This window comes from Cervus elaphus, chromosome 4, assembly GCF_910594005.1.
Source record: "Cervus elaphus chromosome 4, mCerEla1.1, whole genome shotgun sequence".
Taxonomy (NCBI): Eukaryota; Metazoa; Chordata; class Mammalia; order Artiodactyla; family Cervidae; genus Cervus; species Cervus elaphus.
In genome coordinates this window covers 38,926,728-38,946,239 of record NC_057818.1, presented here as the reverse complement: position 1 = coordinate 38,946,239, position 19,512 = coordinate 38,926,728, and the positions used below count along the sequence as shown (strand labels likewise).

Genomic DNA, 19,512 nt, shown 5'->3' with positions numbered 1-19,512 from the left:
GAAAGTTCACAGAGCCATAGCCCCCTAAAACCTGTGTCCCTGAGGAGCCCGTACATGCAGAGGCCATCATGGAAATAGTCCACGCACGTCTTTTCTCTATGCTAGTGTAGTTTTTACTCAGCTGTTCCCATGCCTCTTCCTGATGTTTATTTTGCTGGTTACTAGAATAATAGTAATTTTTTTAAAGCTCTTCCTGTGTTTTGGGCTGGAAAGATCTTGCTGCATTCTTTTGGTGCTTTCCTTTTTCAGTTTTGTTTCATGTACGAGTCATTTACTCTCCTAGTCTCATTTTAGATACTACTGCTCCCAACCTGTATATTCAAACCACCTTCAAAAAAGGCAATGGCAGTGGACAAGTTGTGACAACCTATTCCATTGCTTCTAGTCTGTCTCTGTAATCCCAGACATTTAAGCTGTTGACCCACCAGCATGACGAGGCAGGAATGCCTATTCTGGCAAACAGAAGCAAACTACAAGCCATCCTTTTCTGTGACCATATTAATCACTAGAAGCTGGGCATGGAGAGAATGAAGCGCAGACTCAGTACAGCCCTCCTGTACAACGCATGGGCAGAAACACCCTGAAGTCTCTGTGGCCTCTGAGATACGTACAGACAGGGACATATCAGCTATAAACATGCATCAGGTGAAGGCTTGATGGGATTGCAGTCCCCACACTCTTGAAGTAAAGCCAGAGTTAGAGACCTGTGATTCCAAGGGATCTACAGCAAACAAGTGGAGAGTTAATACTGACGATGGTAGGAGCAACAGATACTCAGCACTGAGTATGCACCAGGCAGGGTTTGAAGCATTTTATGGATATTAACTATTTAATCTTCACAAGAAGCCTATGAAGCAGGCACCCTTACCCTCATATTACTGGGAGTAAGTGATGCCATCCAGGTCACAGTGGTGAAGCCCGCCGGACTGACCCCTGCTCTCTCTCAGCCCCTCTCAGAACTGCAGAGGGAGGAGGAGCACAGGACAGAGGCTGAAACGCACGGTCAGCGCCTTCTCCCCTCCCTCGTCCCTCACCGTCCTGGGCACCTGGCATCGACGTCGCCCACTTTGCCTACTTCACAGATCATTTTGAGGAACAAGCAGGAAGTAATTTTGCAAACCTTCACAATGTATTTTAAGTGCCATGCCACAGAAGGGGTCACAGAGGGGGTCTAAGAGACAGCAGCGAGGCACCAGGGGGCCGTGTTGGAGGGCAAGGCAGTGAGAGTCCTAAGCAGCTCTCCGTGTTACAGGGACGGAGTGTCTGCCATTCTCATGCGCTCTGCTTTGTTGTTTCTGAGCACTAGTTTCTCAGGCCAGAGGATCTCGCCCCAAGGGTAAAACAGTCCATCCGAAAGCTTCCATTCTTGTGTTAATAAGAGATCCCTAAATTGGATTAAACAGCCTCTTTGTTCCATACAGATAAGAAATAAAGCAGTCATAAAGGATAAAGAACAATTTTTTTGTAGCTGGACTTTAAAAACTCCAGAAGATAGCTTGAGAGGAATCTACGGTAACTGGCTAAGACATTTAAAAAACATATGCCTCTCTCTGAAAAAAAAAAGGGGGGGGAGGAAAGAAGGAAGGAAAATACCTACCATCTTTGCTATGAAATAAAGGTAATGGAAAGCTTTGGCTACTTTAATGGCCCTGAGAGCACTAATTTTGCAAGTTTTGCCAGAGCCTTGCTGGTCCACACCCAGCAGTAATATACAGAGACTGAGCGGGCATGTCTGTCCTGTAATTAAGGCTACAGAGCAGAGCAGCAGGTGCAAACTTCTCATCCTTCAGCTCGACTCTTAAACTGCTTGTGCTCTTGTAACTTAAAGTCTAAAGTTGTTAAAAGTGAGATTTGTAAGGTCATTCATTAGTCTATAACAGGAGTTAGGCACTACAGACATTTCTTTAAAGCAAAATTAGAAACAGCTACCCGACTAGCACGTATTAGCCATTCTAAGATGTTGCCATTTCACATTTTCCAGGGGGAAAACTGTTAATTCCAAGTAGATTAATATCCACATGAACATGATATTGAAGCCAGATTGGAAGACCTCTTTTCCTTTTTGTGTAAAACTTTTCTAGTAACAGGAGGAGTCCCTCCTTACCCAGCCCTCTCTCAATGTAATTTAGGTGCTTGGAGGTTTTTCTGATACAAAAGCCCTAACCATCACCAAGGTTTTGTCTTATTTTCTTATTAAAAATTTATCTTAAGAAGAATTTGAATTGTAGTCACCTTCCTGCAAAGAGCTGAAGCAGCAAAAACCTCACTGGAAACTAGTTCCGTTTAAAACATTTCAGTGTGATCCTGCCAGATCTTAAAGTAATTATAGCCTAGGAAGGCAGATGTGGCTTTGGGTTTGGACAGTTTTTATCATGCTGTATGTACCTTTCTGTGGGGTCAGAAGAAAGATCAGTGACCTAACTGTGCCAAGAACACATACTAAGATGGAAGCCATGTACCTCTGCAGGAACACCCAGGAGAAAGTACAGTGCCTGGAGAAAGAGCAGAGTTTCCATAGGGACAGTGACACTACCTGCTTGGCATAGAGGTTCCAGCTACCAGTGAGGGAACCAGCTTCTCCTAGGGATGCCTTTACCCATTGTAGCATCCTTTGAGATGTTGAGTTAATAGGGTCACTGCTGCTTCTTGAATGCCTTTAGTAGGAACTAAGAGAAAAGACTTCGTAGACAATGACTGTCTGAGCCAATAGAAGCAGGTTTCATAGTTCAACTCCTGGTATAGCAAAAATACCCTTGTTGGCTGAGGACCGATGCTGCAGACCTTGCACGAAGACAGCTCTCTTGCAGTGCCATCCAGGCCCACTGCTAGAGTTGGGTAAATTATTTACGGGCTTTGGCTATAAATTAGAGATGAGTGGAAGGGCCTTTGGGTCTGATCTTGGATGTACTCCTTATTAATGAATTTCGCACCTTTTCTGCTGGATGGGAGGGTTTTTGTTAAGAGGACCAAATTTCCTCTTGTATATAGGAATTACTAGTGCTGTTACTGTTTTGAAGACTGTTCTTATCTCAGATTCTACTGTAACAGAGTTTAAAAGCCCTTTGCTAGGAAAGGTAAATGTAGTCAATCATTCATTTAATTCAACTCACTTTTTGTATCCTTGCATTGTAAACAGTGGATCTGATTCCCATTTCAGAGAGGTTAATCTTACCTCTTTCCTCGCCGTCAGCAAAACTTCCTTGCTTATTGTTGTCCCAGGTACCTAAAATTCACATATAAACATGTGAATTAAAAGTATCAATGTTATTAGAACTCTTTGGGGCCAAATATCATCCAAGCTGTCAGGCTTACCCTTCTCAAGGAAATAAGCTAGTCAGCTCCATCACCAACACTTCCTGCACCTTCTTAAGTGCCAGGAGAGACAAGGACACTCAGAAATATCAAAGAGCTTGTGTACCCTGGAGTAAGTGTCCTTGCTCACACAACCTCAGGATCAACCATCAGCCTCTCTCTCACACACACAAAATCTGGTGACAGAGACAAGAACATTTGCTCATATTTTTTTAATGTATCACAATGAGCAGGAAACATACTTGATGAAATATTTTCAAAGGAGTATATTCAATTACCATCTACAATCAACTTAACTATGACAACAAAGTTTTTGTGACAAATTTTTTTCAGTTTGAAAGTTCCATGTGGTTCTGTTAGTCTCCATGTATTTTGGTACAGTTCGAGATCAGCATTGTTACAGTAACAAAAAAGCTAACAAGACTACATTATAGAAAAACACCAAGAACATCATTTTTGGTTTCACTTGCTCTATTTTTTTTTTGTTTTTTTTTTTGTTTTTTGTTTTTTGTACATTGCAAAGGCTGTTCATATACCTCTTCACCTCAGGGTCACGTTCATGTATGCTTTCTTTCCTACCCAAACTTGCCCCCCTCCCCCCCCCCCCCGAAGAAAGTAAATAAACAAAAAAACTAGTCAAAGCTTTGTTTCACAGTGGGCAGTATCTCAGCGCCAACAACCAACCAACTCAATTTATGCTTCTATTTAAAATGTTTTAATTTAATTTATTATTTAAAAAAAATATATGTCCATGAACATCAAGTGCACTGGCTTGGGTCACTGCCTCTCTCTCCTGCAACTTCCTGCCATGCCTGATAAACTCAGGTTTAAACACATGCCGTCTGTTTTACTTTATTTTCAATTGTGTAAAACTTTGGCCACATTCATATCTTTAAATAGCTTTTAATTAAAAAAAAAAAAACCTTCCTAGATTTATTAAACTTTTCCGTGTGTGTGTGTGTTTCCTTCTTAAGTTTCTTTTTGGAGGATGGAAGAAATAACTCCCATTCTGTGGGCACATTTTGTGCTGTGACTGAATAGTGGCCAGCACCAACCCACACTGTGGAAAGTCAGAAAAAAACCAACCAACCAAAATATGAAGTGTTAATGGAGGTGAAAAACTAATTTTAAAAGTGAGTTGAGATATCCTATTCAGCTACCTACAGGAGTAAATTCTCTGAGTGAGACCAGTCTAAACAGTTGAGCATTGTAGTGAATTCATGCTTTGTAAATGATTCTGGTCACAGTCATGGTGGATGTCAGCCCACAAACATCAACTAGCTCTTGTCTGACCTCTAAGCTTCACCATCACTGACTGCTTTGCTACTTCTGGGTTAATGCTGAGAAGAATTATTTTTTCTTTTTGAATGAACATACGCGTGGGTGGTACAGTTGTAGAGGAAAGCATTAAGCATGCAACCCACTCCAGGTTGAAACACTCACATAACCCCTCTGGAGAACATTGGTGGGTGGAAGCAGGCTTAGCCACTCTACCCAACCACCTTGCTGTTGCCAAACACACCCACAGGTCGAGGCATGGCATACCAAAACACTGACAGTCACTCTGCCTCACAGAGGGAGGATGGCATAGTAGCTCAAAAAAAAAAAAAAAAAGCCATTGGGGAGAAGGTGGCAAAATTACAAGGAAATGAACTTAAAGTTGAGGGGGGAGGAAAAGGGGTAGAAATTGCACTATTACCAAGCAGTTATCATTTTTAAAAACAAAGTTTTCAGAAAAGACCTAGCAGAATTTGATAGGTAAAGCTAGTGTTAAATTGTTAATTGGTATCACATAGAGAACCAAAAACAAAAACAATTTTTTTTCTATATGATACAGACACAGAGTAACATACAACAGTTAAATGGCAAAAAATATATATATATTTCATAGAGTTACAAACAAGATAAAATAATGGAAAACAAAACTGTACAACTTCAAAATTTAAAAATGTTCATCTCAAACACAGGGAGAAATACAAGAATTCTTGGCAAAAGAAACAGCTTGCTAAAACAGCAAATATTTTGCGTACTTGTTTTGACACCTTATGCTACAGCTGGATACTGGTATGAATAGTTAGACGGTATTCTTTAGTATTTCTACTTAAAAAATTAAAAAAGGGATTTGCACTGTGCATCAGTCAGCCTAGTTAGAAATATATACAACAGTTCAGGATCTATTCTTTCATTAAACTAAAAACAAATTCATAAAAATAAAATAGTCCCGGCTAAAAAAGAAAAAGAGAAAAAAAGAAATCCATTTTCAGATCTTGGAATGCTCCAGTCTTTTTGCAAAGTCGATGAGTGGCTTCCGCACTCATTTGGGGAAAGAAGCCCAAAGGTGACCAGAGGAACCTGCATTCACAGTCTTCAAAGTTCCCTTTTGAAACATAAGGAAGAGAATGAAAGGGAGAAGGACTTCAACTTTCGGGGTCAGGGGAGATTCTTTCGGTTGATGTTTGGCTATGAAAGTGAAACAGCAAAGCATCTATTTGTCTCCAAAATCTACGTTATAGCAGCACAAAGTTTTCCTTTCAAAGTTCAGACCGCTTTTTTTTGTAAGATGAGAAAGGGTGTATGTTGCGTTGTGTTGCATGTTACAGGAATATGGATATTAACATAAACACAAGTGCCTCACACACGGCTCCTTTTTTGCTCTCTGTACGTACAAGTGCTATCTGCTTCTTTGTTGGCTGCGCTCTGGATCACTCACCGCTCAGACTGCCTAACACAAGGACAAAACTTTGAAGTGAAAAATGTGTCTTTTGGTATATGGAATTTCATTAACAGTTGCCTCTCTGCTTGCAGAAGAAGCACATAACAACCTGGGAATCTTTTGTTTTACTCTTTCTTTTATTAAACTAAGTCTTGTTTGTTTAAATCAGAAACAAATTCTCAAGTAACAAGAACCCTTTCCCTTTTTTCTGCCTCAGCAGTGAAAGGGTGTGTCTTTGGATTTTATTTAAAGCATGAAATTTCTTTTTCTGAGAGAGGAAAGAAAACAAAACAAAAACACAGAAACCAAACCCCTAACCAAAAACTTTTTTAGAAAAGAAAAGTACACAGCCCAATTACACAAACCGAAACGAATGCTTTAGTTCAGGAAAAGAATATTTGAAGCATCTACCAAACAAGGAGGGGGAAAATCAGGTGAAAAAAAAAACCCAAAAGAAGGATAAATAAAAACTAAATGTACAAGGCTAACAGACGTAGATAACTAGAATTATATGCCTTTAAAAAGTTTCAACTCCCCAACCAAAAATAATCTGTGAGGATCCTAATGACCCCTAGAACCCTTTGAAATTCTTTCTTTAGTTTTATAAAATAATTCTGCAGCTACCCTCTAAGAAATGAAGGCAGCTACCTTAAATGGGAGATTATAGGGTGGGAGGAGGAAAGAGAAAGTGGAATTAAGGGACAAAGGGGAGAAAAGCTTAGGCAAATCAACGGATTGCAATCTATCTGCTAGGAATGAACAAGACAACATCAAATGAGGAGCTGTCAGCTGGACCATACAAAAAGCTAAATGTACACAAAAGGTTTTTTTTTTTCCTTTTAAATCTACCATACTGCTTCAGTTCATTTCCAATGCAACAATCTACTCAACACCAAAAATGGTCATATCTATCATAAATACAGAAAGTCAGTTTTTAAAACTTTTTTTTTTAAGCTACAAGTCCTCAACACTCTGTGTGGGTTTTTTTTTTTTTTTTTACTCTGAAAGTGGGAGTGCTTAACTTTTCCCCTTGAAATTGGCTTCAGCAGAAAAGCTATCCTTAAAATCCCCAGAAAGCTAAAGCAGTTCACATTGTTTTTCTCAAATACTTTCTGCCCGTTTTTAAATTAACAAAACAAAAAAATCTTTTCTGGAACGAAAATAAAAACAAACCAAAAAAAAAAAAAAACCAAAAAATAATATATATAAAACAATGATTCTGAAAACAGAACAAAGTGTGAGCGATTGACCTGAGAATAAAAAGACATTACATTTCTTTTTTTCTTTTAGCAAGCCATTGGTATCTGAATGCTAAGATAGCAAGAAATTTTTTAAAACTGTAACAAGGTGGACTGCTTTCCCATACAGTGCATGCCGGGCTCCTCTGTGCTATCAACGTGGGGCGTTTATTGGAAAGGGGCAAATATACAAGGGGTTTAAGCTCCAAAGACATAGGGAGGCCCTGTGGACTTCTGTTTCCCAGACCAATAGTACCTTCAAAAGGACACAATGTAACAGGGTTAAGGGTTTTTTTCTTTTTAATATTAAAAGAGAAAAGAAAAGACAACAATGTAAAATCACCGGCATAGATAGGTATATGGGAAAACAACCCACGCTTTTTCTTTTTTTCCTTTTTTTTTTTTTTTTTTTTTGGTTAGAAGCTTTGGAATTGCAGTTAGTCTATTTTTGAAATTGGTTTGTTATTAATTTTTTTATTTAAATTCATTTGTGTGTATTGTTCATCTTCAAAGCTTACAATCTGAAGGTGTCCGTTCCTACACTGGTCAGACCACTGTCCTTGGGGCAGCTGGGGTCTTTGGGACCCTCCACCGGGCTCGCCGGTCCGTCGGACTTTTGGCTGAGATCCGTGTCAGACTCCTCCGAATAGTCGTCTGTTGGCATCGAGGGCTGAACCCCTGAGGTGCTGCATGAACTTGAGGTAACCGTTGAAGATGAGGAGAGAGGAGGAAAAGAAGGGGGCTTCGCGGCCGAAGCCCGGGAGACCACTTGCGGCCAAGACTTCCTGGAGGCGTGGGGGGAAGCGGAGGACGAGGACGAGGAGGGGGCGGCGGCCGACGGGGGAGGGGGGCTGTCGTTTGAGTGAGCGGCAGACTGCGAGGTAGATGCGGTGCTAGGATCGGGGAAGCAGGCAGAGTGAGGTAATAAACTAGGGTGCTCTTTGGCGTTTCTTGCTGCTCTCGTGATTGTTCTGTGTTTGTGCAAGGCCGACTCGAGATGTTGACTCAGAGCTTCCTCCCCACACAGCGCGCTCTCGCACGCCAGGCAGTGGTACGAGCCGCCACCGCCGCCGCCGCCGCTGCCACCGCCGCCGCCCGTGGGGACGTGAAGCACCATCTCTTGCAGGTTCACCACAGACTGGCCGAAGAAGCAGAGGGACTTCAGGTGGCTCCTCGCCGCCTCCTCGTCACCGAAGCCAGCCTGGCACTTGCGGCAGACCAACTTGTACTGCACCTTTGGAACAATGAAGGGGTCGTAGAGGGAGTCCGCACTTTTGCTTTCTGCTTCTGGCTCTTCGAGGGGTTTCGGCAGGAGGGGGGACACCTCACGGGGTGCGTTTTTCTGCTCTTCTGGTTTGGGGGATTCTTTGGCAGGGTCTTTGTCTGGGGAAGCAGCCCCCGGGGGGACTGGGGTTTGGCTTGCTTTGGGCTGCTGCTGCTGCTGCACTTTTTGCTGCTGCTGCTGCTGCTGTAGTTGCCGTTGCTGCTGCTGCTGGAGGGCCTCCTGCAGACTCTGCTGGTATTGCTGGTACTGCTGCAGCAGGGAGCCCGGGGACAGCCCCATCAGGGCCTGCGACAGCGCAGGGCTGTAGGGGAACAGGCCTTCCATGCCATACATCGGCTGCAGGTACCCGCTCTGCAGGGTGCCGGGGAGCTGGGGGGCGTAGTAAGGAGAGAAGCCTGGTACAAAGTAAGGGAGGAACTGGCTCGTGAGCAACGCCGTGGGGTCTGAAGTCAAGGCCGCCTGCAGGGCCTGCAGCTGTGCGGGGTCCACCGCATACTCCATGGCGGGCAGTGGCGCTGAGAGCGTGGCTGCAGCCGCCGTGGGGGCCTCTCCTTTCTCCTTCTTGGGGACAGGCAGGGGGTCCCCTTTCCCTTTGTGTGCCTTCTCCTTCTCCTTGACCTTCTCGCCGTCTTTGTCCTTGCGCTGCTGCGGCTGCTGCTGCGGCGGGAGCTGTGGTGCAGGTGGTGGCTGGGCTGCTGGCGGCGGCGGCTGCACCTGTGGCTGTTGCTGCTGGGGTTGGGGGGCTGGCTGAGGGGCCATCGCCATGGTGGCTTGTGCTGGGGTCGGGGAGCTCAGCGATGCTGAGGACGGTTTATTTGGTAATCCAGATGTGGGGAGGCCAGGGGAAGGAACTGTTGTGCTGGGCAGACCCATCAAGTTCGGTTTAGGAGACGTTAAAGCTGAAAGGAATGGAGACAGAAGTCACATGTCAGTCTGGGTGGTGAGGCTGACGCTTGGGAGGTTTTGCTCAGGAGGTTTCGTCTGTGTCACTGGCACAGGGTCTAAGAGCTCAGAGTTTGAACTTAAAGGATCCTCTCTGTTGATTTAACGTTTCGGCAGAGCTATCTTACCAGGCCCAGGGTTGGCCAACCTGTATTTTAATCTGGACCCCACCCTGGGTCAGCTCCTATCCTGTCCCTATCAGCTGAACAACTCCTAACACCTTCCAGCCCAATGTGCTACACCCATCCCACTGGGTCATGTTTTCTTTGCCATGCTCCCAGCTACCATTTGCTCTGTTGCTTAGTCGCTAAATTGTGTCTGATTCTTTGCAACACCATGGACTGTAGCCCACCAAGTTCCTTTGTTCATGGGATTTCCCAGGCCAGAATATTGGAATGGGTTGCCATTTCCTTTTCCGGGGGATCTTCCCAACCCAGGGATTGAACCCACGTCTCCTGCATTGGCAGGCAGATTCTTTATGACTGAGCCACCAGGGAAGCCTTTCCATTCACTCTGCCCAAGGCAATTAGTCTGGAGGCCCTCAGACTAGCTGTTGCCAGCTGGGACCCATTTGAACCAATGGCCTTCATCAAAAGCCCTGTAGAAGTAATACAGTATGGAGAAGAGAACAAAAGCAAGAAACCCAGTCAGGCACCAAGACCACATGAATAAACACAACAGGCTCCACACATGTGCCTCTGTGACCTCCACTGCTGCCGCTGAATGGACGTGTTAGGAGGCAGAGAGAGGAGGAAGAAGGGGAAGAAATGAGAACAATCCATTCAAGGTAAACAGAGCCACTGCTTTGACTCAGCTGATCTGCTTTAACAAATCTGTTGAAAAATATGACCATCTAGGAGTAGGACTCTGGAGTCCAATGGAAAAATGAGCATTTTCTTCTCCTGCCCCTATTTGGTTGACAGGAAGGTTTGGAAACCAGACACAGAAAGAGGGAAAAGCAACGTCAGAAATGGAACAGCCCAAAGTGCTGGCACCAGCAGTTCCTGACACATCACAACTTAGGCCCCACTGCTTATGGGTGGCAGGCCGTGGCACTAGGCTCATGTAGGGTAGAGCTGCATTCTCAGTCACACTCAGGCCTAACCTACCACACCTGCAAAGCCTTCACCGAGCCCAGAGACTGCCATCCTCCCTGACCCTTAGTCATCTCCTGGTTTGACTCTTCTGTTCCAGGGTGGAAGGCTGCTGCTGGTTCATGTAGACTAGCAAAGTGGTGGAGGACAGCACTGACCACATCCAAGACACTAGACAGTAGACATCCCTTCTCTTCATCTGGACCACCTTCAGCAAGAAAGTTGGGGTGGGGGGTTCCAAACAAGTCACTGTCTTCATGAGAGTAAACATTCCTGAAGGCCAGACCCAGGTGAAGACAATGTTGATTTCTGGCTCCAGTGGCATAGGGTTCCCTGGGCTATCACACTGCATTAAAAACCCTCACATTTCAGGTGAGGAGAACAAGGTTGCCTCCAGTTGCCAATCCCAGAAAAAACATGCATTAACTTCGGGATAGTGAGGAGGATGCTTCCCTCAGCATCACATGACATCATTAACTAACGCTTCCAAAGTGACAGAAAGGGACAGCTGAGATTAAGTCATCCAGTTTCCTGAATGCAGCTAAGGGACCAAAATCAGAGAAGATGTGTCTCACTAGAAAAACCCAGTAAAGGTTTGTTAGTTAAGGTAGCACAAATAAGGCAGGGACAGACCAGATAATGAATTCCACACTTGGGACATGGCTCTGTCTACTTCGAGGCAACAGGCTTGCTCTAGGTTTTAGGTTGGAGCTGCAGCCAGAGCCAGGTGCTCAGCAGGGCAGAGAAGAAATGCCTCCTCATTGCCCCGTCCCTATGGCATCAGGCTCCCAGAGAAGAAATGGCAGGACAAAAGAGATTCAATTTTAAGGAATAGTACTGAACCTCTGCTATTTACCAGGCTCTGCACTAGGCGTGTTCACTCAGTAAAGTAGCTCAGTACATTCTCACAATAATCCTGTGGCTTTGGTTTTCTCATTTGTAAGGTCAGAACCAAACAAAGCCACTTCACCTCCCTGAGGCTGAGTCACGCACTCCTGGAGTGGCTGAGTCCACTCCTGACGCAGTGTGGACTGTGGCTGACACGTCTGCCATGTGATGCTTGGAACCTCGGCTTTCCACAGTAGATGGGTGTGGGGAGGAAATGGAAGGTCATGGAAAGAGCTTACCATTGGGCCTGACATAGTCCTTTCTTTCCTAATTGCAGATGCAGTACTCCTGGGAGCTGTGGTTCAGTCGGTGGTGGTAACTGGGGCATGCCTAGCTGCCCTGAATGATTAAGAGCATATCTTCCTACCTGGCGTCCACTGTAAGTGATCAGAACCTGAGGAGCACTAAGCATATACCCGTTGACTGACTGGCTCACACTGGGTGCTGTGGAAGGAGCCCAGTGCATAGCACTGGGAGCCTGGAGGCCTGGGCGGGAGCTCTGGCTCCTGCCCTAGCTTGCTGAATGGTCTTGACCTCTCTGGGCCTCAGTTTTCTCATCTGTAAGACAAGGGGAACAGATCAGACATTCTGATTCTTTCTCATTACTATGAAATGTTGGGCCTTCCCAAGCCCCTCTGCCAAGGTCCCAGGCTACAGGAGTAGTTCAGTACTCAGCCACTTCCCATCGCCTGTTTCCTGGCTTATGTCTAGCTGACTCTTATCATCATCCTGTGACACTACTTGTCAACACAGGTAAGCAGCGACTTCTACATCTTAATGCTTTCTTCTCTTAGGATAAGAAAGTGGGATTAGGAATGAGGTAGCTTCATGTCCTGTAAAACCACTGCCAAAATTATAAAACTTGGATTTAATTCAACCAGAAAGAAGGGCCGCTCTGGGAAGCAGCTGAACCACTAGAGCCCCTGGGAACTGGGACGTTTCGGAGGTAAGGAGGCACACTGAGGGGCTCTGCTTTGGAGAATGCGCCCTGGTCAGTACAGGCTGTGGGGGACTTACTAACTCGTGCTAAGCCTCACAGGATCCTAGAGGTGAGGGTCCAATTTAGGAAAGGCAGCTGGATCCAGAGAAGACGGGTGAGGAACGAGGAGGAGGAGGAACAAGAGAGGCACACAGGAAGAACTGTGGAACTCCCAATGAGGTAGAAAAACGAGTACCAAGTATGTGACTCTGCATTAGAAAGGGAAATGGGCAGAAGGAAACGAAGAGGTGATTGAACACCCCTAAAAATAAACATTGTCGGTTTAGACAACTATAAAACACATCATAATTCAGAACCACATTGCCCAATACAAGTTCCTGGTCAGTGCATTCCAGTATGGAGGTAGTCTAATTAGAAACTAGAGGGTGGTCCAGTGGTTAAGGCTGCATGCTTCCACTGCAGGGTGTGTGGGTTCAATCCCTAGACAGGGAACTAAGATCCCACATGCCACATGGTGCAGCCAAAACCCCAAACTAACACACTACTGTGTTTCTGAATCAAAGGGAACCCCAGGAGTAAGGCTCCACCTTGTGAGAGCTACTTTCTGGTAGCCTCTCTCCTGTGAGAGCAGGTCTCTGAAACAGGAGGCGGGACCTCAGGGGACAGCAGAGAGTTGATTTAAATTCTCTTCAACCTGTTTCCAGAGGGCAGAACCCAAAATTAGCTAGGATGTTCAAATGTTTTATATTTTCAATAGATTTCTAGAAGGGATCTGCATTTTCACAAAGACTGAATGGAAGGATCCATAATGGAAACTGCTGTCTCAAAAACACCCCAGGATCTAGTACACCAGAACCCTCCAGTTCATGCCCACAGCACACACCCTGGTCTGTGCTGAACACCAGGCAGGAGTATGGTTTCAGGAGCTCGTTCCAACTCCAGGGTCCCCATTCTTGAACTGGGAAGTGGAAGGGTCATGTACACCACAGCTCTAGGGAGACTCAGTGGAAGGGACCTGAGATTCTGTTGCAGTTAGAGAACTAGCAATGTGGAGCCTCCCATTTGCCCAGCACTCAGGTTTTGTGTGGTGGCTCTTTACTACTGGGAGAAATCGCTGAGAGCAGAACCCACCTGTGTTGGATGGAGTGAAGCCTGGCAGGGAGGGGCTGTTGAGGCCAGGGAGCAACACAGGAGGAATGCCCTGGAGCGCCGGGTATGCCGTAGGAAGGTTGAGAGCCTGCAGAGGGGCGTTGTCGAACATCCCTTGCTGCTGAGCTGCCAGTCCAAGGACCTCATTGGCCTTTTTAATCCGGTCCAGCTCTTGTTGAGCCATCAGCTGACGTACAGTGGCTGGGTCAAAGTACTCTTTCTCCTTGTCCAGCTGGCTTCCAATGGTGTCTTTAACTTTGGAGATATGCTGTTGGGAAAAGATATGGTCACGTACAGACAGCCGAGCGCTGTACTTGATGCCACACAAAGTGCACTCTGTTTTGGGTCCCTCGTAACTTGTTTGGTTTATACCAAAATGCTTGGCCATGCTTAACTTGGACTTCTTTTCTTTTGCCCGGGCATTCTGGAACCAGACCTGAACAACTCTCTTTGGCAGTCCAATGTCATTGCCCAGGACTTCACACTCCAGCATGGTGGGTGTCCGGTAGTCATTGAAGCATGACTTGAGGACCTTCAGCTGCAGATTGGTCATTTGAGTGCGAAAACGTTTCTGCCCGGGCCTATCCCCGCTGTCTCCAGATTTGCCTGCTGACCCACTCACACCAGGGCTTGGAGAGCAGGGGTCTGCAAGGCTTGAGGTTTCACTGTAGTCCACGGTACCTTCATTGTCGTATTCCTTGCTGTAAAAGCTGGGAGCTGGGCTGACCAGGCCGGATGACAACCGATCTTCATACTCGGACATTGCCATCATGGCTGCTTTGGTCAACCCTTCACTGGGCGCAGAAGAGGATTTGGTTTCAGTTGCTATTCCCGTCGCACTATCATTATCTGCATTGCCCTCATCTCCAGTAGTGGTATCTGTGATCGCTGTGTTGACTGAGGAACAGTCATCATTGTCCAGCTTAGTCTGGTCAAAGTTTAGATTAACTGAGGACATGGAGGGGCTTTCAAAATCTTCCATGCCTTCCACCTTGATGGAAGAAGGGCTCAGAAGAGTCCTGGGAGACAACTCCATGGTTTTGCTCACAGGTGAGAGGGGAACACCTTGGCCATCACTACTGCTTGGGGGTAGGTGGGAAAAGCTAGTTCCATCAAAAATATCTCCCTTCATCTGCAGTCCCCCGTCACAGTCTAAGAGCATTGCAGACAGAGTTAGGTTGTAGCCAGCTCTCTTGGCTTCATGCCAATGACGGGACCGGATATGAGCCTCCAGGGCAGTCTTGGCTTTGAAGAGTGCTCTGCAGAAAGGGCACCTCCTGTGGGCCTGCGCTGGGCCCACCGCCCGGAACTGTCCTTTCCTTTCCCGGGCCCGGGTGTTCTGAAACCAGACTTGGACTACACGTTTCTTCAAGCCCACCTCATGCGCGATGTGATCCAACATCTTTCGAGTTGGATTGGAGTCCAAGAGATACTTTTGGTAGAGAATTTCTAGCTGTTCTGGTGTGATAGTTGTCCTCAGACGCTTGTCTCTCTGAGGTTCTTCTCCCCCTGTCCCACTGTCGTTTTCTCCAGGGCTTGCGCTGGCCTTTTCCTCCAGCTTCCTCTTCAGAGTGTTCATCGTGGAGGTGGGAGTTGAAGGGGAAGTGGCTGAGCTTGCCGGAATCTGAGGTATGGCCCCAGAGAGCAGCTGGCTTGCCAGCAGTGGGTTACTGGGGTCAAACAGCATGAAAGGCATATCCAGTGACCTGTCCAAGAACTGGGGGTGGATGAATTGGTTCTGTGCACTCAGGAAGTGAAGCTGCTGATGCTCCTGCCAGTGCTCAAACGATGGGAACGCCAACTTGCACTGGTCACACTGGTAGGGGATTAGCTGAGGAGGTAGGTTGGCCAGCGGCTGAGGAGTTGACGTATGGAGGGGCTTGAGGGGCAGGTGGGAGAGCTGGGAGGGGCTGGGGCTTGACTGGGGCAAGGGGCACTGAGGGGGGGGCACCTGTGGAGGAGGCTGCGTAGGTACCGGTGCGGGGGACGTCAGCTGCGGGAGCTTCTGCTGGGCAGCGCTCATCTTCTGCTCGGGCTGGTCTTGCTGCTGCAGCTCTGCCTTTGGTTGTCCTTGCTTCTCCTGGGTTTGGTTTGGCTGTGCACTGGGAGGGTCAGCCTGCTTTGGTTTCTCATCACTCGCCTCTGGTTTTGCACTGAAGGTGGCCAGCTCATCAGCCTCTGATGGAAGCTGTAAGAAAGCAGAGGATGCCGTATTGGCTGCGGGTGCTGGGGCGCTGTAAGCCTGGGAGGGCATCGGGGTGCTGCAGGAGGAACTGGTGGGTGTCAGGATTTCCATGGCATCCATGGAGTCCTCATTCTGGCTGTCATCCTGCCCTTCCTCGTCCTCATCTTTGTAACACAGCTTCTTCTGGTGCTTGATGAGATCGAAGATGCGCTGGAACACCAGGCTGCACTTCTTGCACTGGTAGTTCAAGTTGCTTGTTCGAATATACCTATCATTTGTAAGCTCACGCCGCTCTCCATCTTTGCCCTCTCCCTGATTCTCATAATTTTTCCTGGCCTTCTGTCGGGCGTTTTGAAACCAGACCACTATGACTCGGGTTGGAAGGTTCAGTAAATTAGAGAGTTGCTCAAATTCGTCGTCCTTTGGGTAAGCGTTGGCATCAAAGAAGTCCTGCAGGACCCTCAGTTGATAGTCAGTAAACCTTGTTCTCGAAGACCTCTTGCTCCCCCAGTACTCCTGCTTCTGAGGTTCTGGTGAAGGGGGCCGAGAGTCAATCTTGAGCTCCTCCAGGCTGGTGATAGGAGGATTGCTGAAGTTGTAAGGGGAGTCCTTGTTCCGCTGCCGCTCTTTGAAGAGCGTGTTTCTGAACCAGTGCTTGATCACTTTCTGGGGCAACCCAGACTTGTCTGCCATCTCTTTGATCTGCTCTTCACTGGGGGAGTTGTTAATGTCAAAATACTGCCGCAGGACTCGGAGCTGGTCATCCGTGATCCTGGTGCGAGGCCGCTTATTCTGCTGCTGGAGCAGACTCGGATTGAGCTGATGCTGGTACAGCTGGGCCAGGTCCGTGGGCAGGGGCTCCACGGGTCCAAGCTGAGGGGGCAGCTGAGCCGGCAGTGTCTGCAGTGGCATCGTCTGCATCATGAGTGGCGAGAAGATGGGCAGCTCCATGGGCACGGAGAGCTGGGTGAGCGGCACGGACGGCTGGGCCGGGGCGATGGTGGGTGAGGTGATGGGTGGGGCCGACGCAGGGATGGCCGGGGTGGATGCTGGCTGGGGCGGCGCTGCCGGCAGCGGGGGTGGAGGCGGGGGCGGCGGCGGGGGCGGCGGCTCGGGGGTCTGAGGCCTCAGGGGGTACAGCTTGTCGTAGTGCTCGCGGTACTGTTTGGCAAATCTCTCTAGCTGTTTAAATGGAAAGTAATTTTGATGAACATGCTCTTGATGACTCTTTAAAATCAAGATGTTAGAAAACAGCTTGCCGCAGGAATCACACTCAAGCTTCTCTGGGTTCTCGCCCTGTTCTGTCTTCCCATTCTTCTTCTGCACCTTCTGCTTGTTCTCGTTGTACTGGATGACCAGCTCAAAGCCGAAGTTCTCCAGCAAGGCCTTGGTAGCATTCCCTCTGGCATCTGAGGCAATGCGTGGAGGGAGCATGGAGGGCTCAGAACTAACCCCCGGGGCCAGTTCTTTCTTCTCTTTGGCCTTCAAGGCATCAGGCAGTGATTCCTTTGGTCCCGAGTTGATCTCTCCCCCCTCGGCACTGTCCCTCTCTCTCTGGCTTTCTTTCTCCTTTTCTTTGATAACCAGTTTGTTTTTCTTTTCAGTGTGCTGGCCGGGCTGTAGGAGGGCAGGGTGACTCTGGGGCAGAGGGAGCTGGCTCTGCTGCTGCTGCTGCTGCTGCAGCATCTGCTGGTGGCCCTGCTGCGGGATCTGAACCTGGGCCTTCAGGTCTTCCAGCAGGCCTGGCCCCGTCCCCGTCAGCGTTAGAGCCCCACTGGTCACCGGCAAGCTCACCTCCGGGTTGAGCTGGAATTCGGCACTAGGGATGTAGAAGGGGAAGAGGAGATGCTGCTGCTGCTGCAGCTGGAGCAGGGTCTCGGTGGTCATGGGGAAGTGGGGCAGAAGGGTGGGGTTGAACAGCTGGGACTGGATCAGAGCCGCCTGCTGCTGCAGCTCCTGCTGCAGGTGAGCTTGAACTTGAGCCTGGGCCTGGGCCAGTGTCTGTGCTTGTTGCTGCTGCTGCTGCTGCTGCTGCCTGGATGCAATCATGTCTGCCAGCTTCTTCCGGTTGGCTTCCTTGGGCTCTGCAGGGGATGCAATGTTGGCACTGATGGGGTTCCCCAGGGGTGGCATTCCTATACTTTCAGCGGGCACTTGACTCAATAAGCTGGAGCTCGCAGCGATGCCAGCACTGCTTGGGTTGGTGGTGGTAAAGGTGTTACTGCCACTGGTGCTCACAGGACTCGGGGTGGAGGAGCTCAAGGGGGCTGTGCTGCCACCCCCGGTGCCATTACTGCTGCTGCTCGCCGCCTCCAGCTTGGCTGCCCGGGCCTTGGTCTGATGCAGCACAGAGCGCATGTGGATCTCCAGGGTGGAACTCTGGCTGTAGGCCACGTTGCAAGTGTTGCACTTAAAAGGTTTGTTGTCAGGGCTGCTGGTGGGTTCTGGCTGACCGGTAGCCGATTCTTGAAGGGCTCTCTTTAACTTGTGTAAGTGGGAGACAGAATTGTAGTGCACGAGCAGGATGTTCTTTTGAGTGAAAGATTCCTTGCAGACGGTGCACTTGTAAGGGCGAGAAGGGTCCAGGAATTTTTCCATGGTGAAGTTGGGGCCTTTGCGGAAAGGTAGGGCTCTCTTTGGCTCTGAGCCTGAGTCCTCTTGTACCGACCCAGAGTCGCTGCCCGTCGGGCTCTGTTTATCCTCCAAGTCACTCTCTTCCTCCTTGTCTTCCTCCACGATTATGGTATGGTCCTCGGCCAGGGTGGGGTCCCCCATTGCCAGGAGGTCCCCATTGGCCAGAAGGCCGCCATAAAGCTGCTGGATGTCGGCCTCACTCAACTCCAGGTGGCTTGTCTCAAGGTGTTTTTTCAGAGCCTGGAAAGTTCGGAAACTGCGCTGACAGAGACAGCACATGGTGGCCGCTCTGATCACGTGGTACTGAGAGTGCAGCTGCAGCTTCTCCACGGTCTTGAAGGCCAGGCTGCACTGGTTGCAGCGGTACTTGTACACGTGGCGATCCGACACCGGCAGCTGGGGCCTCTTGCCGTGAACCTCGTTGAAGTGCGTCTGGAGGGTGGCGGAAGTTTTGAAAACCTGGTTGCACCCCTTCTTCCAGCACAGGAAGCCTGAATCTTCTCTCACAGAGCCCGGGTCCACAGGAGAGGGTTTCAAATCTCCACTGTGTTCTGTGCTCGCAGAGGGTAAGATGTTCTTTCCCAGATCCTCTGAGGTTTCTGTAAAGAAAATAGAAATCAAGCCCAATGATAAAGAGGGCTTCGAGCTGCCTGCCTAGCAAGGCCTTGTGAACACAGAATCTGATGATGAGGGAAGTACCCAACCTGCAGACACACACTCTCCATGGAGCGCCCCCCCCCCCCCCGCCTGCCCCCAGAGAGCACATGCTATATAAGCACATAGGAAGAAGAGAGGAAGAAAAGGAAATACAGAAAGTCTCAACTCTTAGTAGGCCTATACCATCACACAGATCTGTCTTTTAAACAATATCTGTTTCAGTTTCTCAACAAATAAAAGGATACCCCTTTTACGTGGATCTAAACTGTAGAATATGTGATTTAGTGTGCTGCTAAGATGTGGGGCATTTGTAAGGACTGCTGTCCGTTGTAACAAGAAATTTTGGATGTGGGGATATATTATGGATATATTTCTTAGGCATTAAATTTCCTGTTACAATGTGACTTCTGACTATCCTCTCTATTCAATAAGCAATGCATGTTCAAGTGGCCAATTATGAAAATACATTAAAAAT

The 19,512-nt window shown here is 48.0% G+C and overlaps 1 protein-coding gene and 1 long non-coding RNA gene across 3 annotated transcripts in view; one reads left to right on the top strand and one right to left on the bottom strand.

Annotated features, from left to right (window-relative positions):
• The window catches only part of LOC122691913, a 138,786-nt gene extending 125,709 nt beyond the window's left edge, over positions 1 to 13,077 (top strand). The window contains exon 4 of the long non-coding RNA XR_006340535.1: positions 11,750 to 13,077. This is a non-coding gene — a long non-coding RNA (uncharacterized LOC122691913). The remainder of the gene's footprint in view (positions 1 to 11,749) is intronic.
• Positions 3,510 to 19,512, bottom strand: part of ZFHX3 (zinc finger homeobox 3) — a 250,172-nt gene continuing 234,169 nt past the window's right edge. For both annotated transcript variants that reach the window (XM_043898963.1, XM_043898964.1), the window contains exons 9-10: positions 13,544 to 18,979; positions 3,510 to 9,447 (exon numbers count right to left, since the gene is read on the bottom strand). In XM_043898963.1, coding sequence (XP_043754898.1) covers positions 7,778 to 9,447; positions 13,544 to 18,979 — 7,106 coding nt within the window. In that variant the 3' untranslated portion in view covers positions 3,510 to 7,777. The remainder of the gene's footprint in view (positions 9,448 to 13,543; positions 18,980 to 19,512) is intronic.